The sequence below is a fragment of the Haliotis cracherodii genome, unplaced genomic scaffold (assembly GCF_022045235.1).
Source record: "Haliotis cracherodii isolate W230 unplaced genomic scaffold, xgHalCrac1.p SCAF_16, whole genome shotgun sequence".
In the NCBI taxonomy this organism is placed as follows: domain Eukaryota; kingdom Metazoa; phylum Mollusca; class Gastropoda; order Lepetellida; family Haliotidae; genus Haliotis; species Haliotis cracherodii.
Window position 1 is genome coordinate 15,694,297 of NW_027266271.1, and position 27,929 is coordinate 15,722,225.

The following is a 27,929-nucleotide window of genomic DNA, read 5'->3' on the forward strand; positions in this document are numbered from 1 at the left end:
ATGAGGCCTTCCTCTTACGAGCGAAATAGGCCTGAGTTATCCCCCTTAGATTATGACGTAATTGGTGCCAATTCAACTGGGTCCCTGTCTATTCTCAACGCAAAAGATATCAAGGACCAATTTGCGGTAAAACAACATGGTCTACGACACACTCCGGCGCAGTGGTGACTCAGCATAACACAATTCTGGTGGGCATCTGAGATGCTAGAATCACAAAACTGTACCTACACCACGTGAAGCGGCTCTAACAAAGCATGATGACGTCATAATGTTTATCAATTGGCACCAATGACGTCATATTGCAAGGGACATAAGCCATGGTGTTTTTGTTATGGAAATAGAACACTTGGTAAATGTGAAAAATATAAATCGTTTTAGTGCAAAAAAATATGTTAATCAAATATGATGTTTTTATATTTTTGTCTATGACACTTCTATGTTAACACTTTTAATGTGGAAAAAGTACAAGAAAAAAAGGTTCATTTCCGTGTGAACTTGCCCTTTAAGTCTTGTTTTTTTTTATCATTGCCTTTAGAGATACGTATCGTATCGTGACTTTCTTGTATCAACAGACCAATCATAAGTACTGCCACCAAAACAAATTACTGTCTTGCAGTCTGATGAATTTTGATTATTGTTGTTTAGCAGCAAGAGCTCCCAAGTGGTGTTGGGGTAAGATGAGTGATGCCTCGTCAGCAGTGTCTGGATTATGTTGGCCTGCAGAGCAGGTTTGGACCCGGTTGAGGGAAACCAATGATTTCAATCATTTTTTCAAGATCATTCATCCAAAACTTTCTCATACAATAATAATAATAATCCATTCTTATCCACCATCTTGGCCAAAAGGATACCCATTGGTTACATAGTAATAATTTTGAGCTATAATACACTGGGGTGGGGTATGTTAGACTGTTCAAGAAGTACATTACATTACAATCATCTTAGCGCTAAGATCACTTTGTGGACTGTATTTGGGACAATGCAGAGATTAAAACTATGTATCTAGATGAAAGTAGGTACAACAACTCATTGAACACATAAATAACTTCTTCCCATTGCCTTTAACAAAAATCTTGGATAATACAACAGTCACCAATTCTTGGCTTGTAAAATGTTCTGTCAACAGTTCCTTTATAAGGTCTGGTAACCATGGCAATATTACAATGGGCTTTGTCTAATGTTTGAACATGCAGATGATATTATGGAATAGATTCTAGGTAATCGCCAAAATTTACACACAATACCTTATGAATCATTAACACCAAGGCATTTTCACAAGGAAAACAGATTCACTGTTGTATGAGTGAATGAGTAGGGTTTTAAGCTTTTGGTATCTGAATGATGGCAGGGGACACCAGAAATGGCTTCACCCGCTTTACCCATGTGGGAAATCAAGCCTGGCTGTCACCTTTATGAGCAGAAGCTTTACCCTCTGCCCATCACTGCTGAATATGACATCTGCATGCAGTTTATGCAACCTGGCAAAATCCACTGCCTGCTCATCTATCAAACATTACATTCATGCTGCTCAAAAGACAACATAACCTTGTAACACACAAATTACTCCTATCTTAAGGTCAAGGTTTTTCACAGAAGTTTACTTTATAAAAACAAATTTAAATCGGTGAACCACATGTTAATTTTCTCATGATGAAACAAGAGATAATTCATGTTGGCAAACACTGTTATCTTCCCAGTGCCTGCTGGATGAATGCATTGCCTCTGGAAAAGGAAGGCCGATCAAAACAACTTGAAACTGTCAAAGACAAATTACCGGTATAATTTCAAACTCAAAATCTTCATGCAAAAGCACTGTCTAACCCTAATCTTCCCAACACAGGGATAAATAAACCGACTACTTGGATCATAAGTTATGACAGTTCTGTTGGCAACATTCACATGTTAGTACAATAATCCAAGTATATGAAAACGTCCCATGATCTCACATGTCATGCCAACAACTTAAATACTTGTATTATACTTTAATTATTTCTGAATATTTTTTTAACACTCTTTTGAAAGATTTGATATTCCAAAATATTTAAATAGAAAGAACATCCCACAGCTTGGAACAAACAGTTGCAGCACTGTTGAATGCATTAAAGTTCTATAAAGGACTGTCCAACCCTGTTCTTCAAACTCAAACATTATGACATAATTTGTAAGTGAAACCTTTTTGCTCTTAAGTGACATAAACTGCCTGGCATACATTCATCTGGAGGCAATACCATATGTTAAACTAGTAAAATATACATTCACCCATCTTTCAAGTGTTACCAGGTGTGCTGTTTAATGTGAATCAGTCACTTGCTAACCCTTCATGCTCTATATCAAACTGCCCAGGCCTTTTATTTGGCAAAAAATAACTTGTTAATGTTGACACAATTCAACATTTCCATTGCTTGCGTTAATGTTGCTTCAAGAGTGATCACTTGCAGTTTACCTCATCCAAAGTGATATCAATAGAGGCACCTATTTGTAAGACTCAGTGCCTCCTCCAAATTAACACTGTCAAGACCTCCGCAAAAAAATCAAAGCAAAAGAACCTTCATTTGTGACAGATGTGTTGGAATCAGTGAGGCACACACTTCACAACACCTAAAGTATTTAAATATTAAAACATATCACATTTCATGGGTGTCATGTTTATCAAAACTAAATGATGATGCAAATATATGCAAAATACTAAAATTAAGCGACGTCCTGAGAAAAGTGACAATAGTTTTGTCTAAACCAGCCAATCAGGTAAAGTTGTACAGATCAACTTGATGAGTGAGTGAGTGATTGGGTTGGGTTTAGCGTCACTATTAACAGTTTTTCATTTATATCACAGCATGTCAGCTTAATGTGGGAAGAATGCCCAAAGTGATGCAGATCTCAGACGTTTACCACATTGGTGAAACCACAAGCATGGGTCTGAAGCTGACAAACCTAAAAACATAATTTATGAAGTGAAACAGCAGAATGAAGACTGACATTTGTCCGAAAAATCTGAATTCATGTGATTTATATCATATCAAATACATGGTAATTTCTGTAAACAGTAAGTGACTTGAAGGTTCAAATACCCCCACACAGCTAGACCACAAGGTGAAACCAAACTGTAAATCACAATGAATAAAAAAATAAACTGATGCTTCCAAACACTTCTCAAAAACAGCGCGCAACATGTCATCAGTCATAAAAATAATGGCAAATTAACAAGAATATATTTCTGTGTGAAGCTGCTAAACACATTTATAGCTTATTGCCACCAAATGAACCCCAGGTTATCTTGACTCTTTGAAACCACCGACCAACTACACTTATCACAGGGGTACATAAAGTATGCGATCAAGACTACCAGTTGTCGGACTTCCATTTTGTGGAAACCTCGGTGGCTGAGTGGGTTAGGTTGCTGACTTTGTATGCTGGCAATTAGGTGCCTTACTCTGAGATTGTGGGTTCGAAAAGCCAGATAGGATTCCACCAAAATAAGTGTAATCCAAAATATAACATTACTCTGTACAGGTTTTGTTAATCCTTGAATTTGTTAGGCCTAATACAATATATTGTTGATGTTCCAAATTACACTTACTCTACCAATTTGATTTTTTTCCATTTTTATAAAAAGAACGAACTCAAACTATGATTGAGAAATACTGTAAACTTGTGTTTATATATTTTCTATATTTTCATGAATGGTCTTTGTTTTGTCCAAAACAGCAAGTATCACTGCAAGAAATGTTAAGGTTGGCATCTTAAATGAAGTTGGTCTGTGAATGAGACCATACGTTTACTCAGGCGTTAATCCTGATTTCACTGAGAACAGTGTAGATTGACAGGGTTACACTATATGACATACTGATGATGTGGATTTAACAATGCCAAAACTGACAGTGTAAAGTCTCTCAAGCATGCGAAGAAATGATCTCTCTTACTAAATGTTGCTGATTGTGGCTGAATTGTGGTTGTTACTCATATGAACTGTACATCCTAAATAAGTGTTTGATGATCCCCGAGTACTTGGACCTGTGGACCATGGTGTGCTCATTATGACAGACATGGTTAAAGGTTAAAATCAGATCTAGTGATTGTAATTATAGGAACAAGTGAAAGATTCAGATCTGAACCACAGAACACATGGTGAAGTAAACATTGTGGAGAATGGTTAAAAAGTTCCAGATTTCTTAACAAGGTATTCCAATATCTATCCAAAAAGATGTTATAGTCCTGAATGGTTGTCCATGTGAAAAATGTTTGAAATGTTGTATTTAAGCTTGTTACAGAGACCAGGCCACGCTGTCACTAACTGCTGATGTAACTGCCGAGGGAACCTTCATGCAATGGCAAGTCTATTTACAGAAGACCACGTGAGATACAGTGATGACAATCAATTTCTATTTGACAAAAATCAAGCACCCCTTGTCTAACTGTGTTTGTATAATCTATTATTTCGGGAGTGTGAATTTGGAAAAAACTTCTTTTCACTTTCTAAACAGTAAGTCTTGATATTGTTGATACTATTCCACTGCCAGGTGTTCAGTCATATGAAAACAGTGTGAAAGATAAAAATTTCCAAGGAATACTGCTTGTGTTATAAAACAGTTGACTAGTTCGTTGCTGATTTTTCCTTTTTCAAAACCTGCATGTTCCCATGTGAATATGTCTGGGATCCATGTAATTAATCTGGCTGACCTTAACATAAATAAATAAATATCGGGGAGATATGATTCACAGACACACAGATGCATATGATACAGTAAGTTTTAATACGACCATTGCATCAAACCGTTCCCAGTATATTTTAGTGTATCACTAAGTTTAGTGTCTGTCATCATTTTTTTTGCATTTTCAACCAAAATAACATGAACCAACAATATTCTAGTTCATATTAATCATTGTGTCACCCAAACAAAGTTTTGCAGGGTATATAGAAACATGTCTTATCCCAGACCTAGTTTGTTTGTTGTTTAATGCCACACTCCAGCTATATGACAGCGGTCTGTAAATAATCAAATCTGGACCGACAATCCAGTGATTGACATCATAGGCACTGATCATGCAATTGGGATACGATGATATGCATCAACCAAGTCAGTGAGCCCAACCACGGAAGTTGCTTTTTGGACAACCATGGGATGCTGAAGACCAAATCTAACCTGGAGTTCCGAAGAGGCGCAGTCATAGTAAATATGCCAGTAGACAGATACAGGGCAAGTTATCTTAGCACTAGGACTACTGCAAGTATCAGAGACATGACAAGTCAGTTCCTGTATCTCAGCATCTGATATCTCATCAAGAAATTTGGAACATTTCTACCACCCTCATTGAGAATACAAGCACATCAACTTGACTTGGGATCCGTTCCACAAATCAATCATAGTGCTACTACTATCTTAAGTCCACGATAAGGTACAGGACTCATGATCGTCTTAGCATGCCTAGTACTACAATCACTTTGAGGAATGGATCCCTGGTCAGAAGTAGCGCCAGTCCGTATGACTATCATGAAATACAAAATATCAATAAATAACATAAATGACAAAGAGAAATAATCCAGTGAACATGTGTGATCAATTGCCTCAACAAGTTATGCCATAGGATATGTATTAACGTCAGAATGATGGTCGGATCAAGGCAAATGAACAGACCTCATTAGGGACTGACACAGTACACCAGACTCTAAGCAAAGAGGGACCTAGGATATTTCTCCCAGAAAACTTATTTGGTTGCAATTAACGAGGATTCACAACATATTTGTATTTAAAAAAATATATCACATCAGGTCAGTGAGAACAAAAATGCATTTTATATTGTGTTTGTTGCAAATGATTATGATAATTGCAAAGGTACAACTTGCCTTACTGACGTGATTTGATAGAATTTATTTTTTAAATTAAAAATACATTATGAATCCTAGATATCTGGCAACCTACAACATACTACTCAAAATTAGAGAGGGATACTGGGCTATTGCAGCGTTAGAATAAAACAGTTTTCGTCCACTAGTCCTCATAATGATAACATATAGCAAAACCCTTAAAAAGGGCAAATTTCTACTAGTTCTCATAATACCTTAACTATTGGGCAGTTTGGCAAGGACTAGTGCCAATTTCTTCCGCTGCTATTGCATACTGTCACGTAACTAAGACAGCACCTGGCATACATTAATCTGTTAATTGTGCACTTGCTTTCATGACTTTAAATGATTGCTTGGCAATATGGGATACTAATTGCATGATATCATCTTCTAGCAACCATACACACACATTCAGAATATCCCTATCAAATGTTGAGTAATATATTATCCAAACTATTTGACACTGCTAGAATATATGTCCAGGAAAATCCCAGGCTTTCCTGTCTCCAAGAGATACAATGTTCAGTCCCTTAGACTCGCAGAACGTTTACTGTGACAACATTTAGTTATCACTTTATTATAAAAATGTTGCACATTGCCACATTCTAAACTATCATGAATCATAGAATACCTTCATGATTGAAATAAATACATAAATATGTTTTATCACTTCACAGGTAAAAACTTTAAGAAACATTTAAAAACAGCTCCTTGGAACAGAAATTCTTAACATGCTAAAACAAATCATTGCATCATTATGATTAGTATTCTTAATTATCCATTTATTCTTAAAAATCATTTCGATATGGTTGGATTTCAAATGAAAACGAAATAACAGAAAACAATTTCTTTGTTTTTTTAAAGGTCGTAATTTTCTTGACAAAATTGTATAAAATACACTTTTTAACTATCACAATATGACATGATGTGATGCATTCCAGATTGATTTCTTAAAAGAACCCTGTGTCCAGGTATCTACACATCTAATCCAAATCTATGCCTATGTGCTGAGCATATCTCTCTGTGCCTGAACACATTCACTTTCTAATGGTGACACAGTGACGAAAACATTCCCAACACTTCTACACACACCCTTCAAAAATTGTCATGACAGGGCCATATTCCAAGACTAGTGATAAAACTACGCTAAAACTCTTCAAAGTGTATAAAGTAATCTAGCACTGTTCAAAAATGTCCGAAGCACTTCACAGTTGCTCACAATTGCTGTGCCTCCACTTTAGGTGCCTCTGTTTCAGCTTGCTCTGGAATCTGAGCTTCACTTGACACACTAGTTTTCCTGACATACCCTTCAAGGTAGCTCAGCCTTGGGGGGAGGCTCATCCGGTTCCATGACTGCCTGCGGAAGCTGGGAGGGTTGTCATCCTTTACAGTCTGGTTGGAGAAGTTCAGGTTGAGGAACTCAATCTGTTCGTCATCAATCATCGGACCAGCACTTGCAATGCTTTCCGTGTCCGAGCTGTCTTCATGGTACGAGGACATATCACTTGTAGAAGGAACTCTCAGAGCACGTTCACTACCAGGGGTTCCTAATTCTTTGGAACTTGGCACAGCCCTAACCGGAGTTCCTTCAGATTGAGATCTGGAAGAGATGGATTTGGTGACCGGTTCTGCAGTAGGTTCAGGGACGTTGTCGGCAGGTGTATCTTGAGCGCTGGGGGGGTAATACTGAGGCGGTGTGCTACTTAGAGAGTTCGGTCGGGAGGAATAAACCCTTTGAAGGGGGTCCATAGATGGGTCAATACGTAAAATCAACCCTTGCAGCTTTGGTGATTTCCTAGATGTGGAAGGAGAGCCACTTACTGGACTATTTCCTCCTTCAGGTGTGCTAAGGTTAGAGTGGTAGTTCTTACTGAGAGGGTGGTGTAACACCCCTTCAGTGTGTGATCTTATCCCTGCGATAGCAATCGGTTGAGACCGTTGTCTTTCAGACAGGCCATCAGTGGCATCACTTGTGGCCTTCTGTACCTTTTGAGATTCTTCCTCAGGTGATTTTTCATCAAGGGCAGTAGATGATTGTGCGTCGGGAAATACTTCTTCATTCTTCTCCTGTTTCACGTGAGCTCTCTGAATCACAATCCTCCCTCTCGGGGAATGTGTGTTTGGGAGATTCATATACTCCTCATCGAGACTAGGCGTGTCAAAATTTTCATCATAGTCCGCTGAACACATACTATCAGTTGAAGGACTCATCACCTGACTAGAGTCAATAGCTTGACGATAACTGTCCGTCCTGGCCTTGTCAGCAGTGGGATGTATCACTGATGGAAAGAGAAAGTCTTTTGAAGTATCCTCCATTTGTAGCTCAACTTTTGATTGGCTAAGAGTGTTCATGCTCTGTGTGGCATCACTTGAGCTGACGGTTATCGTGGTGAGAGAGACATTAGAGCAACTGCTAGTGTGGGGGGTAACACTGCCATCGATGTGAGGGGAGCCGTTGTCCCATGATGGGGGTGGGGATGGGTCTTCAGCTCCCACCCCTGCACTGCGCACGCCCAGCTGTTGTTGTTTTCGCCGCTCAAGACGCTGGCGGTGGATTTCATCGCTGATTGCCTCTAGACTATGAAGAGCCTGTGAGTACAGGGCCTTGGCTGACGCCACATCTTCCTCCAGACGGCTCACGTTAATTTTCTGTTCCTGAAATATGAAGGTCAAACTATTTGTCAGCAAAGTAAATAAGCTGCATATTTGCATAAAATAAGCAACATAAATAACCATTCCCCAATTAATTTTGAGTTGGTTGCGTAAAAATATGCATGATTTGTTTGTTTAACGCCGCACTCAGCAGTTTTCCAGCTATATGGCAGTCTGTAAATAATCAAGTCTGGACCAGACAATCCAGTGATTGACATCATGAGCATTGATCCACGCAATTGGGGTACGATGGCAAGCATGAACCAAGTCAGCGAGCCTGACCACCACGACAAAAATTTACAAAACCCAACAGTATAACAAAACTCTAAACCCAATTTCATTCAACTTGGGTACCTGTATTTCTTTACAGATCATTTTTACTGATCGGAAGCAGACATGAGTGAGTGAGTGAGTGAGTATGGTTTTACGCCGCTTTTAGCAATATTCCAGCAATATCACGGCGGGGGACACCAGAAATGGGCTTCACACATTGTACACATGTCGGGAATCGAACCCGGGTCTTCGGTGTGACAACGAAAGCTTTAACCACTAGGCTACCCGGCCGCCCCGAAGCGGGCATGAACTCTACTGCAGTGAATAATGCATAAAAAAGCAACGTCACCACAAACCGCATTGCCATCAGAGTTATTTTGAAAAAATGTCTACTCAATGGTTTAAAAACATCATACTGACTGGACCAAATAGTTTGTAATATCTGAAGGATGATTCAGATGGGGGTAACTTCCTGGGGTAGCTGTTACTTGACTTTTCAGTGAGATACTGAGACAGATGCTCTGTTGGGAATTATACATTATTTTACAATTGATCAAGAACTTGTGCTATTACTTATATACATACAAGGAATAAAAGTTATGTAGGGGCTCTATGGGGCTTCTGCATTTCTCATACTGACGTTGGATACAAAGTGTTGCTATCAAGGACTGTAAAAGTGCACTGGTGTCTGTTGTGCTATAATATGCCCAGGGGTGTCGTTGATCGGAAGGTTTAGTATCATCATACAAACTCAAAGGATAATGATACACTAATATATAGATTAATAACAAAACTAAACTTTTCAAATTGAACTTTCTGCCTTCTTATTTGTCCGTCTTAACCCAGGTAACCTGAACAAATGTTAATGTTTTTTCTGTAACAGTATCGATATTCATATATCATATGTATCAATACAGCATCGATATTAGCAAAGTATCGATACATCGAAATCATGACAAACAATGACACCCTAGACTCCATCCTCTCTTTGTTCACTTAATGGACTTTCATTAAAGAGGATGTCTACTTACTTCCATGACCTGGTTAAACTTGATTTTCATCTCAAAATAAGGTCTGAAACACAGATAAGCATGATGTATAATGATTTGAAGAAAATATGAAACAGTGTCTGTGTTTGTTGTTGATGCCACAGCTATACGACTGGCCTGTAAAAGGCTAGACAGCCCTTTGATTGATATAGTGGGCAACGATCCACATGGTTAGGGTACGTTGACACACCATCAACAAGTCACCACACTTGACCAGCTGATCCACTAAGTCAACTCTTACGGCCAGTATAAGGTGCTGGGGACTTATTCTGACACTGGTACCCCTCGGGTGTGAAAGATTAATTGGTTAAAAAAAGACAATAAGGTTTAGTGACTCTCCGGACTGTTCTCAGTTGCTGCTGTGGAGATTCTTTACAACAGACATATAAGATGATTTACATATAAACATATATATTTCATGTTAAATTAATTTACATTTTCACATATTTATTCATCTGTAAGCTGAAAATCATCCACTGCCACCATTTGCCTTAAATTTAGGAATGACATCAAAGGGAGGTAACTCTGGTGTGCATGACCTTACTACTATGCAAAGCCTTAAACAAAGCAGCTGAGTTGAGCACACAGAATCCCACACACTGCAAACTGTGATAACATGTATACCACTGACAGCATCATGACACAGTGGAATGTGTATTTACTAAACAAAACACAAGACTTTTCTTAACCTTACTAACAATATAGATATAGCTGCCATTCTCAAGCTTATCAAGAAAGTACCCTCACCAAAAGATATCACTGAAAGATAATTCTTCCTCATTTACATAAGAAAGTCTACAAGAAAAACATCTTTGATACTCTTTATCAAATTAAAAATGGTTACCATGGTTACATGTAACAACATAGGTACAAAGGTGTTACCATGGTTATAGGTCAACAAATGGGGTTTTCGTGTCTCAGAGTGACAGCATACAGGGGGGAAAGTTGAGATAACCAGAATATCAGTGAGCAATACAAACACAGTGTATCCAGGTCCGTGGAATAACTAAAAGACAACCAGTATTTCAAAATACACTAACTTAATGAGAGATACCGGTACTTATTTCCACTGTAGTTAAGCTGTAAAAGATCACGAGACAATACAAAACTACCCTCTACTTCAAAGTATTTCACAGAACAATAGCAATAAAGAAGGTAAGGTGAGATGGGGTTTAGCGTTGCGTTCAAGATTATTTCACTCATAGTACAACTTGTATGCACATGTGGCTGCTTGTACTTGTCCAGACTTAGCCGGTTTTACAGTGCTAGCCCAGAGATACCATGCAGCAGTTTAACATGGATATCCCTCTCAGACACAGAAAACTGACTCTGAGCCGTCTAGCCCTTGTTTTAGTCCCTTAATGCCGAGCGCCAGGCAAAGTACCATCATTTATTGTCTTTTTGGTATGACACAGTCAGGGGATCGAATCTCCAACCTACCGCTCTCAGGGCAGATGCTCTATCCACTACGCCACAGAGACGGTCAAAAGTAGAGACAATACACAAGGGTATGTTTTGTTAATGTGTACGTTTCTGAGACTGGGGATGACATAAATTACATACAATCATAAAACGATCACTCAACATTATCCACCTTGGACAGGATATAACACATCTCAAAACAACCCTAAACCATAGCTAATCTTTCACCCATGAAGCATTGCAATCGGAACAATTTCATTTGCAGGTGCAAAATAGAGGGGTTTGAAATAAGGATATGGCAGACTGAAGACACACATGCTTTGGGGATAATGCAGGGATTTGTTGCAGTATGCAGGAAGGACCTTGGTTGTATAGTCTGTGTGAACATGCATGGATATCTGTGCACCACTCAATTTAAAGAACATGTCAGTGTCTGTTTGTTGTTTAATGCCACACTCAGCAATATTCCAGCTATACGGTTTGTAAATAATCAAGTCTGGACCAGACAATCCAGTGATTGACATTATGAACATCGATCAGATCATCTCCACAATAGGGATACAATCACATGCATCAAACAAGTCAGCGAGGCTCACCAGCCGATCCCGTAAGTCGCCTCAAGCTAAAGATCATTCCAACTTCATGGGTAAACATTTGTCAGTGAAAATCAACTATGTGACTGTCTCAGCAGCAGAACAGTTCTCTGAAGCTCATGCAGCGTCAAATTTCTGTCCAGTAATAGAAGCAATTACATGCACAGAACATTTGAAGCACAACAAATTTCTATTTCGATACAAACATGACAAAAAGTAAACAAAAAGTAATGCAATATGCAACCAGCATTTCTCCAGTTTTCTATTAACATTCAAAAGCCCTCAAAGAAATTTTGTGTGTATTGGTGGAAAATGAGCAAAATGGCCATAACAACGGACGATCTGCACACAAAAATAGTGAATAACATTACCTGTAGACTTTACAAACGCTTTTTACTATGAGCATTAAACAAGTGATAATCTACAGTAATCATGGTAATTCTTTATGTGGAAAGTAGAGGTGTAACGATATGGTGGTGGTCGTGATACGGTACGTATCCCGATACTATAGATGCGACATGAATCTACATATATAGATTCATAGATATGTAGATTCATATCGCATCTATAGTATTGGGATACGTACCGTATATATATAGGGAAGCTGATTGTCTCTCTAATTGCAGATAAATCACAACCCTGAATTGTTTGTTCTTAAATTTCACAGATCGAAGATGGGATATTGTAGGCTAGAAACATATTGGTAGAAGGCACTGTGAATATTATGCTACTTATAGCAAACCATGAAATACTAAAGAATCTGCATAAGCTGGTGGCTGAACTGTTTCCGTTATTATTTACATGTTTTTACACCAATATAACTTGTAATGAAATGTATCGTATGTATCACGATACAGGGATAGTAAATCTATGTATTATATCGTGGGCCTCGTATTGCGATACAATATTTTATCGCCGTATCATTACACCACTAGTGGAAAGTTGTGAATTATCAGACATTTTGCAAATGTTTTATTTGATATGAGAAAAGTCTTTGTAGGGTTGAACGAGCATGTGTAGAAACTAGATCTGCATACTGAGTGAGTGAGTGAGTGAGTGAGTTGGGTTTAACGCCGCTTTTAACAGTATTCCAGTTATATCGCGGCGTGTCAGCTTAATGTGGGAGGAAAGCCCGAAGTGATGCAGGTCTCAGACGTTTACCACTTCGGTGAAACCCACGAGCACGGGTATGGTGCTGACATATCTGCATACTGAGAGACACAGTGAAGAAAGCTGCTGAGAGAGGGGATGTATGTCTTGTCCTACGTCCAATACCCCCTTCACACATCACTTACATAAGTGTGCTGTATGTCAGCCACAATTTTCTCTATAAATACAATTATCTCATGTCTATTTCCAAAAAGGACAAAACTAATTTTCATGTGTTAGGCACTGAGTTTGTCTCCCTATGCAATCAGCAATACCAAAGGAAAATATGAATAGATCAAGTTTGGGGCAGGCAACCCAGTGGTTGATAGCACAAGCAACAATTTACACCATCCATTTAGTCTGTACATATATACAAGAACCAAAATCGTTTATTCTACAAGCTAGAAAAAGGCTCCTAGTGAAATTACCAGTAGACTTCAGTGTCTTATATGGAGTTATTAATAGCTCAACTTACTACAGAGGGTTGGAAATAAGGACTGGAACAGAACTTTACTAAACTCTGGCTTTGGATTAGTGGCAGAAGTCACACACTGCAAGAATGAGATACTTGGTACCTATTCTATCCTGGAATCTCCTCAAGGGTGGACGGGTTCATGTCCAATAACAGACAGGTAAATACAGTGTACCCCTGTTGTCTCGAACTCACGAGTATCAGACAGTTTGATTTATCCAGGGTTAAACTCATCTGACTCAACCTTATTCAAATAATAACGGCCTGACTTATCCATCAGACAACAGAAAGCCAACATACCACATCATGCATGTTATGTAAATGATATTTATATCATAAGAAATGAAACAGAAGCATTTGTATGTACCTACAATTACAGTATACATCATTAAATTGATATCACTGGAACACTGTGACACCATATGACTTTGATGTGAGGAAACAAATAATCAGGGTAAGTTTTAACTTTATTTATTTAAAATCTTTGGACTAGAAATTGAGTTCCGAGACAACCAGGAATCTGACACATCTGGGTTAAAATAGTAATAAATATAGTACAAGTTTGCCGGGACCGGACAGTGAATTTGACACAGCCAGGGATTTTACACATTTGACGAGATTTGATTATATGTACTTCTATGCTACTTTGGCACCAGAACAAAGAACACTGTTGTAGAAGGAACTAATGTCATCGCAGATCACAACTGGCAACTATGTACTTTCCTGTTGCAATTACAGTACACACTCCAACCTTCCTTATCCGTGACAGTCATTTCCAAAAACACTTGCAACTAGCAACTTTACATTATACGGTCATTATCAGCTTCCCCACTATCCTCCAAGTCTCAACATGTGAGATCTTTCTTCTAGCAAGTCTACCATTAAAACTTACGTCCTTGTTGTCAAACGGTCCACGTGGGTGTATGTTTACATGACGTCACCCGTTTACGCATTAACAAATGAAATTCGTGTGCTATCATGACGTCATATTGACCTGTCAGATCACTGGTATAAGCTCCGCCCACTAGAGTGTGGTAGTTCCTACCGCAGATGTCCCTTTAAAGTATTAGCTGTTTACATTAACTGTTGCACATTATACATTGAATGGCTTCCAAATCCAACAGGCACTTTACTTCAATTTCAATTACTTCAATTTTAAAATAAATAATACCAAATAATTTTATTTACAACATTCTGGCAATGCTAGTATGATAATACTGCATCTTGCAATCTAACCTACTTATAAGTAACAGGTGGTTGAATTGTGAAGAGAAATAGGTCCAAGGATACTGGCTTATCTTAAACATTTCATTAAAAAAACATTTAGGTAGGACATCATTGCATCATTACTGTTCGAGGACATCTTTACCAATTCCAGGACATATTTTTAACATACGTCTGCAAACATGTTCGCGGCATTGTATTCCATTTCATAGGATATTTCAAAATAATTTGATCATAGTTTTAGGTATAAAAACATACATGTAATACAATATGTTTTTGTTCGATAATCGGTGATTGTTTCTCAATATTCCTCAATCTCTTTCAATACCAAGAGTAAAAAAATAGAGGAGTCCTAGAGTTTTTTGCTCATTATCAGACACCCCTTCAAGCCTTAATCCTAATCAGGAATATGTCAAGGACCCTCGACACTGAAAGGATTGTTGTTTAATGATGCACTCAGCAATCTTTTAGCAATATGATGGCAGTCTGGACCAGACAATCATTGTACACATCTAATACTATATGTCTAGCTTTAACTAGCAAGGCCCTTAGCCTAAAAAACTCAGCATTCATGTGACCTCAATATAAATCACTGAATTATTTGTTTTCAGCTCCTAATGGCTTTGATGCTTGTAAACTAAGAGGTTTGCATATCTGAGCAAGTGTTAGGCACATGCTGCAGGCAAATAAACATAACACAAATACACATAGTTTTTTACTCATTGATATGAACTGCCCAGTTTACCAGCAAAGCATTTCCATTGTAATCCTGACTATTCCATGTGTTGCAAGTGTGTGAAAAGGGTATAGATATGTACCGACAACAAGCAAGAGAAACTACTCTCATGGATGGTATGTACTCACAACAGTGATAGCCAGTGCTGATTGGCTAGGCTACTAAGTTGGAGGAAATGCCGGCGTGTAGCGAAACTATGCAAGTAAAATAGTTGAAAAAATTAAAATACAATCTTGCATATACAAACAATAATCCATGATGACAAAAAACGTTTTTAGACCACTGACAATTAAAGAAAAAACATCTACCATTTTAACACAAATGTACCAGTCTTGGTTATCATACCAAGACAAACACTGTTCATAAACTTAACATAAACCATGCAAAATACAATTTACACAAGGCAAAGGTAATCATACAGAAAATGGAATTTGAGAAAATAATTCAAAAGCAGTCTTATCAGAGTTATCTCCCTTATAACTTCACACTCTTTCACAAGAGTTGAACTATTACATTTACAATGTACAAACACCATGCATACAACTTTCAATAATATCTTTAGAAAAGAAGTCAGATGTTGACTGCATATGAAGTTCCGTCACCAGTAGTCATTTCAACATGTGTTTAAGTCTAAACAGGACAAAATTTGGTTGCTGTGGAATGCCATACATGTATTTTCATGAAAAGATATGATCATTGAAATATCTTCACAATTTTCAAAAGCTGTCACTGACAATTTGAAACAATGATTATTCATAGAAGTTTAATATGTGAAATGACCTACCCTGGGCCTCATTCCACAAAGTGATCTTAGTGCTAAGATGATCACAACTCCAATACTTTAACAGTGATTTACAATAGTCAGTGTGTTAAAGTCACTTTGTGGAACAGGGACCTGATCATATTCTTTAACTAAAGCTACATCTATTTTATACATCACTCGGTAACAAAAAGAATTTTATTCCAATGCTGATATCCATCCTTGATTATCACGTGTATCATATCTCAATTTTGTTCAGATCAAAACCCTAGGCCCATTCGCCACCATAGTTTCATTTTGAGTTGATTGTAAATAGGCAAAGGTAAAAAAAGCTGTCTACTCAAATTTCACCCATGAACAAGAGAAATTCTGTGCGAGGCTACTGATAAGCATGATAAGAGAGATGGATATGGTCAAATATTCAAATATATTGTGGCGATTGGGTCCAGGGTATTTATCATGATAGAATGGTGATCTAATGCCCGTATAATCAGGGACGGCTAATATCAGAAAGCATTTCTTCAGTTACACAAATCTAGTGGATAAAAGATGTAGAAGTATCTCACTTTGATTTTGTAATTGCACGCTTCAGTTCCTTCTGCAGTTGCTGGACCCTGTCCTCGGAGTTCTTGAAGTTGATGGTCGTCCTCTCATGTTCCCGCTCGCTCTCATTACGCTCCTTCTCTGCTTCATTCACCTGACAACATCCGAGATGGACAACCTTAGAAGTGGAAAAAATCATTCCTCTTTTTCGTAAGTCCTAGAGTCTTGCCACACATGGACCAAAAAATAAGGAAAGTAACCTGATTTCCTCAGTACTTGCTCAATAACTTAAGTTGTACAATGGGCCAAAAATCAAAATAGTCAAACAAATCGTAATGAGCAGAAACAATATTTCAATATGGATGGCATCCATTTGTAAAATTGGATCAGAATTCTTTGGGTATTTATTAGAGACACCATAGCTTTGAACATTCATGCAAAGTTTTAGAAAAGATGCAAAAAATGTAAAAGTTAACAATGGCCAATGTCCCATCTGTTTGATCATTAACAAACACAGTAGTTCATCTTGTGTAAGATGATATTTCATGATGATCACCTTCATTGTAGCATGGTTGAGCATCTCCTGCCAGGCGGGGTCTGACGGCTGTTCCCGTCTCATGTAGCCCTGCTCTGCTAGTTGCACCATCTCCTTCGCCGCTTCATGCATACTGCAAGCTCTCTCATACCTCAGTGCTGCCTTCTGTGTCTCCAGGTGGTCCTACAGTCAAACACAGCATCATAAAGCCAATCGGAACATTATTCTCATTTAATATTTGTCCTCATGTAGGCAAATGCTCGAAATAAGCACCACCGGCCAACTTCTAGACCAATCTGTAAGTAATCTTTTTAAGTGCCCCTTCTGAGACCAAAAATATTCATGACAGCCATATTTTCTTGCATATACTACAGACTTTTCACAAAAAGTGTAGAAGGATTGCTATTAATTGTCTATGATCAAATAAAATTTTGCCAATATCAGTATCATGTTTATATTGCATTTATTTCTAATTAATATTTAGCTGAAAAAAAGTAAATTCATTCTTGTCATGTATTTAATTCGATAAGCATGTCTGTAAAGTCAGAATTTGAAAGTAAGGGAGTTCTTAGGATCTTTGAGGTTTGCTCAAATCATAGCATTTGAATCTACGGATCCTATCTATTCCAAATATTCAATTTATTATCATAAGTATAGTTACTACAAGGACCCCATGACTTCCAATTCAATTTAAAAAACAGCATGGTCATCAGTAATATGGTGTACCAGAAAACATAACATTGTTAAATATAACATAAATATTTTCTTCCTTACATCTTTGGCTTTAATCCGAGCATCATAGTAAGGTCGAGCCTTTTCCACACATGCTCCAAGTTTTTTGGCCAGAGTGTTAAGTTTTTGCGTTGAGTCAGACAAAGCTTGGCGGAATGAGGCCCTGGCATCCTGAAATATCAATAACGGAAACATTTTTATAAATCATAGCAGAAAACAAATTCAACATCTTTGAAACAAATTTCAGAATTAATTGTCAAGTTTTAGACATTGATGTAAGACGATCATAATATCCTCATCATAAGGACACAACTGATATGGCTCCAGTACCTTATAATGATAAACATCTCATTTTAAAATAATCAGTGGTTGTTACTACTCTAAATACATCCAGTTTTCTTAACGAAAAATGTGCTGGTGTCCAACATGAAATATTTTTAGACTAAGATGTTTTCAGGATTTACTATCATGACAGCGATAGAAATTGACACTAGTCCTATAGTCCTTGCCAAACTGCCCAAAACTTAAGGAATCATAAGGAATAGTAGAATTTTTATCATTTTTAAGGGTTTTGCTATATATCATTATAAGGACCAGTGGACTAAAAATGTTAGTTTCTATCGCTGTCATGATGATCATCATATATTTTCAAATGTATAACCTGTATGATATGTTACACATTTCGCATGTTTTGACCAACAGAGTTTCTTTTCATGACGTATCACAAAGGTATAAGGAATGTTGAGCCATTTTACAAGGTATTTCTAACAATGTGATGCCAAACGCAGGATCTGTAGTACTGAAGTCTCAGCACAAATATAGATTAGAAAATTAACAGTCAAACATACCGTATTCGACGTAATAAGCGCCCTGGGCGCTCTCAGAATTAGAAATAGGGGGCTCTTATTAGAATATTATTTTGGTGAAAAAAACAGAGTTAAAGGATAAATTTTGTGGTTTATGCTGACGGCCTAAAGTGTTTAAATACGACAGATATATTTTTCCAGAATTTAATCGCTCATAATTAAGGGTGCATAAAACACATGAGTGCATATTATACGCGAATAAATAAGTCTTGTGTACATTGATCAATCGGAAGGGGTGCTAATTGGGATTGTTCACTAGCCAATATGTCAGCAAATATCGCCATGGGCGCTTATTAGAGCGGGGCGCTTATTACGTCGAATACTGTATACAAGTATTGTAAATAATCACATCATCGCAAAATGTGGCTTTCATTAGCATGCTCTCACAAGGGATTTATCTACATGTCCTCAGAGGCCAATACTCAACCAAGATCAAATGTCCGTAAAAATTCTGGAAATGGATCAAAGCTTCAGACAAGGTGCATTTTTGTGTAAAATATGCACAATATATCTTTTTAACTTAATTTATTTGGAGATGTCTGCGTACAAATGCATGAAAATACAAACAAACCAAGAAAACTAGCACTGTGTAATTATCCAATGTAGCCTCTTAAGACTGTGTACCTGAATGTATTTTCAGGCCTTTATTTACCATGTTTACTGATTAAAGGCACGTATTGTGTGTATGAACTCCACAGCAGTGAATATTTCAAAAAGTCAAAATTGTCTAAATGTCGACGGGTCTTTTGGCAAACTAATAACAGATATAATAAAAACACAATCAGAATTGTAAGTAAAATGAAAGGTAGGTTGAGTTACCATGGTTACCAGAAACACAAGTATTTATTTCATTTGCCTGACATGACACATTTGTTTTGAGAGGAGTGGGATAAGAAGTATTTCAGAAAATTACACTTCAAAGACACGCTCTCTCGTCAATTGGCTGGTCACAGTTTCTCTAACATTTTAAAATCTGTGGGTCACACTGACTCCCAAGCTACCACATCACAAGTTGCATAAACATGATAAATATTTCCACATGATTAGCAACTAATCAATACTTCATATTTTATTCATGTGTTATTTCATGTGACTCTTCTTTCAGCATGTTCAGAGACTCTAGTATTTCTACATGTTCTATGTATCAATTTTAAAACTTAGGCAGATGTTATTAAATCAGGAACCAAAACAAAATTCCTATTCCTATTTGCTGTATCTTCATATTTGTTGCCTCATACATGCAGGATTCTGGGTAACTCTGGCAAATGCTTGGCTAATTGATTTATATTACATTTTTCAAGATACTTCAATTAAACTATTTACCAGGTGTACAGGTTTGTAAATGTCACAAAAAGCCTTTTTTGCATATCAAAATTTATCATAACGAAGTTAATCTGATAGGCACAGAGATTTTGCTAGGGACAAATGGCATTAGGACATTTCCTAATTTATCACTTTTTATGTGACATTCTTCTGTGTGATTACTAAACTTGAAAGGAAATCTTCGGGAAATTTTGGATGCCAATCAGTCAGTATCCTAGAAACGAACAATCCTGTAGGCTATGTAAGTCGTTAAAGAAAGTCTTGATAATTATAGGGATTTATCTAGGAATCCAAACTAAGTGCCCTTAGCGGGCAAACTGGTGAAAACAATATTTTGCATTAAATTGGGACTTTCTTAAAGTGTTTTTTTTTAATTTCAGCGGTATTGTTACCAATGTGTTTTAAAATTGCATTCAAAGCAAATGCAATAACTAAAATTGAATAATTAAAGTCTCTTCCTCTTTATTGGTCCTCTTATCAGTGAAGCATCTTCAACCCAGTCATCACATTAGTTAACATGAACTAGTAAACAATATCATGTGTATTAACCAATTGACATGAATTGGGAAATTCTAATTCCCATATTGGATTTTTTACGGACACTTGCTACAGAATTGGGTTGAATATTGATTGACCTCAGAACAGGTCTAGATAAGTCCCTGAATTAATTTTGTTTGTCTTTCTACAAAGTTACAATAAAACAGACAATCCTATTTGCCAACTCCTTTGTAACTATGGAAACTGGAAATGATAGTTAAGACTTTCTATCCAACAGGAAGTAGAGGAGTAGGATTCTTTCCAGATAAAGGAAGCAGCATCCTTTCAACATGTTCAAGAGCATGTTGAGGCAGGCTTAGAATATGTCAGTTATTTCAAGTTGTAGAATACTCACGTCCAACTCTAGTTCCAGTTTGTTGATCTCTTCAGTTGCCTTGTTTAGCTTCTCAAGCTCTATCTGAAATTGTGACAGAAAATTCAAATAATTGCAGTCTTTTCCATAATAATAAATATCATAAACAACACAATCATTTCACAAATATTAGGCTGTGATTATAACTCTGATCTCATGTTTACTCTTAAGAGTTGGGGGGCGGTTGGGTAGCCTAGTGGTTACAGAGTTTGCTCGTTACGCCGAAGACCCGGGTTTGATTCCCCACATGGGTAAAATGTGTGAAGCCCATTTCTGGTGTCTCCCGCCGTGATATTGCTGGAATATTGCTAAAAGCAGCGTTAAACCATACTCACTCTCTCTTAAGAATTGGGAAAAAATTCCTACCAATATCGAGCACACGAATAATGCACCCGAACAGTATTTTCTAAATTTCAGCACAACACCGTATATTCTAACTCAACCTTCATGACCTAGTTACAAGTCAAAGGATAACCAATCAATATTGGTGTCAAACTTTCATATAGCAAATGTTAAGCATTGCGTTTAGCTCCAGATTGGGATGCAAAAACTACACCATGGAAAACTAATGACAGGTTATCTATTCAAAGCATCATCATGTGATGATGTCTTGTCAGACATACATGTAGTTTACTCGTTCCAACCAATGTTATCAAAAGCCTACTGGCGATGACTAAGCATGATATTGTAATTTCATGTTGGTCATTCAGCTGTGGAAGTTTAATGGAGACTCAGTCTGTGACAAAACTTTTGAGTCTACTACTACTACTACTACCAGCCCGTACATCCCTCCAAGTGGTGGGGTTTAGTTTATTGTGCAGCGGTAGAAACTAACATTTTTGGTCCACTAGTCCTTATAATGATAACATATAGTAAAATCCTTAAAAATGGCAAATGTCTACTAGTCCTTATGATACCTTAACTATTGGGCAGATTGGCAAGGACTATAGGACTAGTGGCAATTTCTAACCCTGTTGTGTGGACTATCATAAGTATTATTAACAGAGCCTACTCGACCAAACAGAATCATACTATTGCAGACTGTTCACATGCATCGTTCATACTGAATAGTGAACACCTATCCAGAGCTCCAGATAAGCATGATAAACCCACATTACCTAATAATTTGGACTTGCTTACATACAATGTACAAATATGTATGAACATGATGAATAATTTCAAAACTCATGAGTATAACAACACTTTGTAATTCCCCACTGCATCCTCTCACAAAGCCTGTATTCCTTTACAAATCATTATTTGTGACCCACCAGGAGAAAAGGGACCTTATGGGTGCTAGGATACAACTGTGCTGTGAAAGACGTTTGGCGTCAACTTACTTACGTAAAATTCACCATGTGTTAGGACTGTACAAAAATATATTATTTTGCACCTTAATTCTTAATGTAAAAAAAAATTATTTCAAGACATTTCAGCATTCATGCCTATGTTCAATTAATCTGACGTAATATCTGAAAACTGTACTTATTACATAAATAGTTATAAATCTGAAAATGGGGCTTTGCGAAAATGAGTTCAATGTTTTGTGTCATGTATCTCTGTAATAAATATAAACTGAAGCTTGTGATTTGTATTTGTGTTCCTAAGATAGTGTAGTTTTAAAATATAATGAGAAGTCAAAATGTGACCCACAAGGTCCCTTATCCTGCTTATCTCATGGTTGGTCACATTTATTGTTTGTTTGTTGCTTAACGCTGCACTCAGCAATATTCCAGCTATATGACGGCGGTCTGCACATAATGGAGTCTGGACCAGACAATCCAGTGATTGACATCCTGAGCATCAAGATACAATGATAGGCATCAACCAAGTCAGCAAGTCTGACCACCCGATCCTGTAGTTGCCTCTTCCGACAAGCATCGTCGCCTTTTACGGCAAGCTGAAAACTTATTCTATCCAGGATCTTCACAGGTCTCACATTTATTGATTAAATGAAGGCATATATGAACGCTATTGCAGTAAATAATGTATAAACAGGTGCTATGTCTTGCTCATTGCTAATGAATATTGCTGTTTTGAGCATGCAACATATTGCAAACTTGGGGCAGCACACAAACAGATGCACATTAGAAGTCACTTGAAACAGCATTTTAAAGAGAATTATTTTTAAAATGCCAACTCATTGGTGTAAAAATACATAATAGGCATGATAGACTGGACAAAGGGACTAAATATATTGAACACCAAAAGAAAACTATAAACACCCAATGTGAATGATTACTTGTGAGTAAATTTGGCCTTTCTTTAGAATACCATGAATACAGTACCACAAACTTTTCAAACACCTCATAATACCCTATGACATAATTTGTGATATTATGTTGCCAGATACACCATCGAAACAATGCCCTGTGATGTCAGGGTCATTGAGTGTGCATAAGCTCTTTTCAGTGCTCTATCACCTCAACATGCTTGTCACTGAACATGCTGAACAAACCCAGCGATGTTGAGAGTTTTCAACATTCGTCACTTAAATATAGCTTGAGGCGGCACTCTTTATTGCAGGCCCCAGTTTAAGAAAGCATTTTTATGTTCAATATTTTTTTTCGGCTTCAACTTTATAAGTTAATTTATGAACTAATATGCATATTTTATTTTTTTGATTTGGTAGTTTTCATTAGTATGCACAGGAATGTAGTTTATTATTGAGGTTTCACATGTACATGTAAACGTTGCCAGTCCAAACTCTACCGAGGGTCTTCTGTTGCAATAAATCAATTAGTTGGATGGATACAAGGCATGTTAAGCATGTTAAGAGCTGTGCAAATGCAATTTCAAACATGTTGGCCGATATCACGAAACATGCAAATATATACACTTGTCAGGACAGTCTGGTATTCTTGTTCATCATATAATGGGTAGGTTTCTCGGCAGGATAAAGCCAACAGATAAAAATGATATCTGTTGGGGTCAATTGCGGATAGAGATGCATATATCGAAGGTCAAGTAGGGACTACTTTCAGTGTTTATAAATAAACGTCGCCCTTGTCATTTGGCCATCGAGTGAAAACCAGTGTCTAACTGGGACATAGCTGAGGCATTTTATAAGTTTTGGCAACTTTGGAGATATATACATTTCAAAACATTTTTTAGAGGGCACTAGGCCTCGCCAAGCGGGATCAGTAGCCATATCTGTGCTTGTAGAAACCTTTTCCACAAACTAAAATAGTTGGATTTAGCCAAATATGTTTGAATTGTTTCGTTTTGTCGCTGTGTGTACATCTGACTCCACTTCTTAGCGTTATGACAGTTAACAACGTCTGAACGTGGCCGTGACGTCTCAAAGACTAGGGTTAGAGTAGCTTCCCTTTGACAAAGGGCAGTTACTCCAGCGGACAGACCGATGGATTGCCGCAAAAGGCAAGTAAAAACAATTGTTGTTTTGCGTATATGTTGCTTCGTCACTGTTTAAGAAATAGATTTCATTTGGAACTATATTGGCTACTGTCACTGTCCGACTGACACATCACTTACCCTGTGACGTAATAAATATTAATTCGCGTATTACAGGAAAAATCGCAATGTTTCGGTAATGTTTGTTAGGGAGGGAAAGCGATTTTCAAGCACAGAATTAAAGAATGACATTTTATGATAAAGAGGTTTTCACGGTTGTGTGTTTGGGGATGGTACATATCCTGCATTAAGAATAAACATTGTATTTAGCAAGCCATAATGCAGGATATTTCCCATCCCCAAACACACTTGCGTGATAACCTCTATTTATTTTATTGTTTTCCCTTATTCAGTTCCACCTAAGCCACTTTAACTCACTAGGCCTACACTTTGTCAGAAATGTTTCAAAAGCTGATACACCCTCGTGGCCTCGGTAGCCACGCCCATACCTTCCTAGTTCCTTACTATGATCCACATTATCCATACAATGTTCCCTCCCACACTTTTCTGTGAAAAAATCACCCAAAAAATATTTCAAACCATCATTCATGAATACTCATAAATTCCAACGTCTAACCCCTGGAGATGTTCATGCCAAATATCAGCTCATTCCTTACCAGTCAGTATCTTGAAGATTATGGAATGGGAGAAATGTTGGCATCGGGATCACTCATAGTGTATGTAGACTAAGGGAAAGAGACACCAAGCCTACCCGTAACCTTCGTAAGTGTCCATAACCTACTCAACCCTTTCCGTTCAGTTTGGTAATAGACCCGTGAAGATCCAGGGTAGAATAGGTCTTCAGCAACCCATGCTTGTCGTAAATGGCGACTGCTTGTCGCATGTGGCGAGTAACGGGATTGGGTGGTCAGACTCACTGACTTGGTTGATGCATGTCATCCTATACCAATTGAGTGGTTTGTTGTGTTCATGATGTCAATCACTGGATTGTCTGGTCCAGACTCGATTATTTACAGACCGCCGTCATATAGTTGGAATATTGCTGAGTGAGGCGTTAAATAGAGAATCTCACCCGAGTGTCTTTTGATATCAAATATATCAACACGAGTTGATAAAAGTGGAAAAATTCCGAGGCTTGCCGAGGATTTTTGCCACTTTTATCAACGAGTGTTGATATATTTGATATCAAAAGACACGAGGGTGAGATTTTATTTATCATTCAACATCATTCTTCCACCTTTTTCAATTTGTAGACAGTAATTAGCAGTGTCTTCAGTGTAAAAAGTACAGCTAACAGCTTCAGTAGCAGAGCCATTAGTGATGTCATTTGATTGTGACGTCATGGTAACCAGTGACGTCACAATGGTCTGCAAAGCATTGTGATGTAATTTCATTGCAGCGATATCTACAGTGTAGATATCGCTTGATCTAATCCAAGCGATATCTCCTGTGGGAGCCAGTTTTGGATGATAAACAACAAACAAAACAAAATAAAGAAAAAAGTTAACGTCTTAGGCATGAGTAGGTAAATTTTCACTTAGTTTCAAAGTGTGGATGTAGCTCAGTTGGCTAGCTGTTGGGCTAACAATCCGAAGGTTTCAGTTCACGTCCGACGGATACTCACAAAAACTGACACATGACCGATGGCAGAGATCATTCTCACAAGAAGTTGTGGTACTGTATTCTAAAGGTGCTCCGTAAATATTGCACATGAATATTATCAATATATAATGGCACATGCTTTACCAAAACTTATGGTCCATGGTAACTTATGGTAAAATGTATGTGAAAAAGAGTTGTCAAAGTAAATTGTTTACTTGAGCTTAAGGCCTAGAATATTGTTTGAATGATTTATTATAAATTGTGTTCTCCAAAGATTAGCCATTAATACAGCCGACCTCAAACACTAACACTGCTCTAAGACTAGCATTCAGAAGACTTCAGCATGTTTAGTCTCAGAACATGAAACAGATACTTGTCCTTGTTTATTGTTTAACACCCCAATCGTGTCTGGACTACACAAACCAGTGATTGACAATAAGAGCAGCGATCCATGTTGTCAGGGAACATGCTGACATGTCAAGTCACAGCCTGACCATGCATATCCATTGAGTCCCTCTTAGTCTTACAAGGTTACTAAGATAGGTTAGTCATGTTAGTGGGATCTAGAATCCCAACAGGCTGAATCAGATATCTAAAATTGGAGGGTGACAAACTGTAATGATAACATACTAGGAACTAACTAATGTTGTTGTTATTTGTTCTGAAGATAAACAAATAAAACTGCACAGGACTATTTATGAAATCGCTTATCATTACCAGTACAAGTAAAAAGCGAACCAACAACAATAAGGGATCTCATTAGCAAAGAAAATGTTATGTAAATTCAATGATAACAGCCACCTGAATCCTTGGATCCAGTTTTTCATCATGGAACTCTTCGCTGTCAGTTGACAGTTGTCTTCGTATCTGATGCAGAGCCTCTTTTTGATCCGCCATTTTGAATCAAAGACTGAGGAAAGATGTCAGAAATTTCTTTGGCTCAATATTGTCCGGTTCTTCGCAACATTATCCATTTTAACCACTGTCCTCTCTACGTAGCTGAAAATACAACAGACGACAAATCATGATGAGGTTCCATGGTAGTCACAGCCCGATAATGAATTACCGAGCCACAAACAGTTCTTGTTGCTACCGGAAGTGGTTAAACGTCACCGGGGTTAACGCGGAAGAAACCGATATACCGGTGTAAACATTAATAAGGACCCTGTGAAATATGCACAAATATATTCTGATGTGAGGACATTTCAACCTTGAATTCTGTTTTGTAATTATTTTACCATTATCCCATAAAAATAATGTATATAAGTCGATTTAGGGATTTTCCTCCCTATACTCAGCCTAACATTGTATACTTCAGTTACATTCATTGCAAGTCAAAAGATATGTGTCCATTTTACCGGAAGGTACATAACCGACACAAAACAACGAATACTAAATTAAACATGAATGTACAAAAGAAAAACATGTATCACGCATGAACAGAAAATAATGCCTGCAAACAGTCATTAATTTATATGACATACTTATGATATGTGTGTCATACTGATATTACGAAACGAGTGTATTTCCCGATCGCGAGAGAGAGTAATAATACATGCATTGTTACGCGAGTTTCCTAAAATCAGTATGTCATAGCGAGTGTAATAATTTATTTCCCATTACGTCTTAATCATGCGGCAACGGCTTGTTAACAATTCAGACAATCAAACATTTTGACGATATAGATTTTACGAGCGCTTCCAATAGAGCCGATTTCACACGCTGGAACAACATAATTACAAGAAGATTTATACAAATGAAGCATAAATAGATGTCTACATACCCAAATGTAAGGGATTAAACCTTCCTATGCCGACCACGGTTAGTTGATAAGTGTCATGTATACATATTTGCCTTTATTGCCTACTAAC

The 27,929-nt window shown here is 37.5% G+C and overlaps 1 protein-coding gene across 2 annotated transcripts; it reads right to left on the reverse strand.

Annotated features, from left to right (window-relative positions):
- Positions 1-1,201: 1,201 nt before the first annotated feature.
- On the reverse strand, positions 1,202-27,925 carry LOC139463872 (nestin-like). Of its 2 annotated transcripts, XM_071245273.1 has the most exons (9): positions 27,842-27,925; positions 26,860-27,057; positions 21,064-21,126; positions 18,025-18,153; positions 17,272-17,433; positions 16,739-16,869; positions 15,541-15,606; positions 9,799-9,841; positions 1,202-8,497 (listed from the first exon to the last, which is right to left on the reverse strand). In XM_071245273.1, exons 2-9 carry the CDS (start codon positions 26,953-26,955, stop codon positions 7,058-7,060), a joined length of 2,130 nt encoding a protein of 709 aa, XP_071101374.1. In that variant the 5' UTR covers positions 26,956-27,057; positions 27,842-27,925; the 3' UTR covers positions 1,202-7,057. The 2 variants fall into 2 exon arrangements, with proteins under 2 accessions (XP_071101374.1, XP_071101375.1); XM_071245274.1 differs by lacking the exons at positions 15,541-15,606; positions 27,842-27,925 and having other exon boundaries at positions 26,860-27,161.
- Between the last annotated feature and the right edge of the window lie 4 nt (positions 27,926-27,929).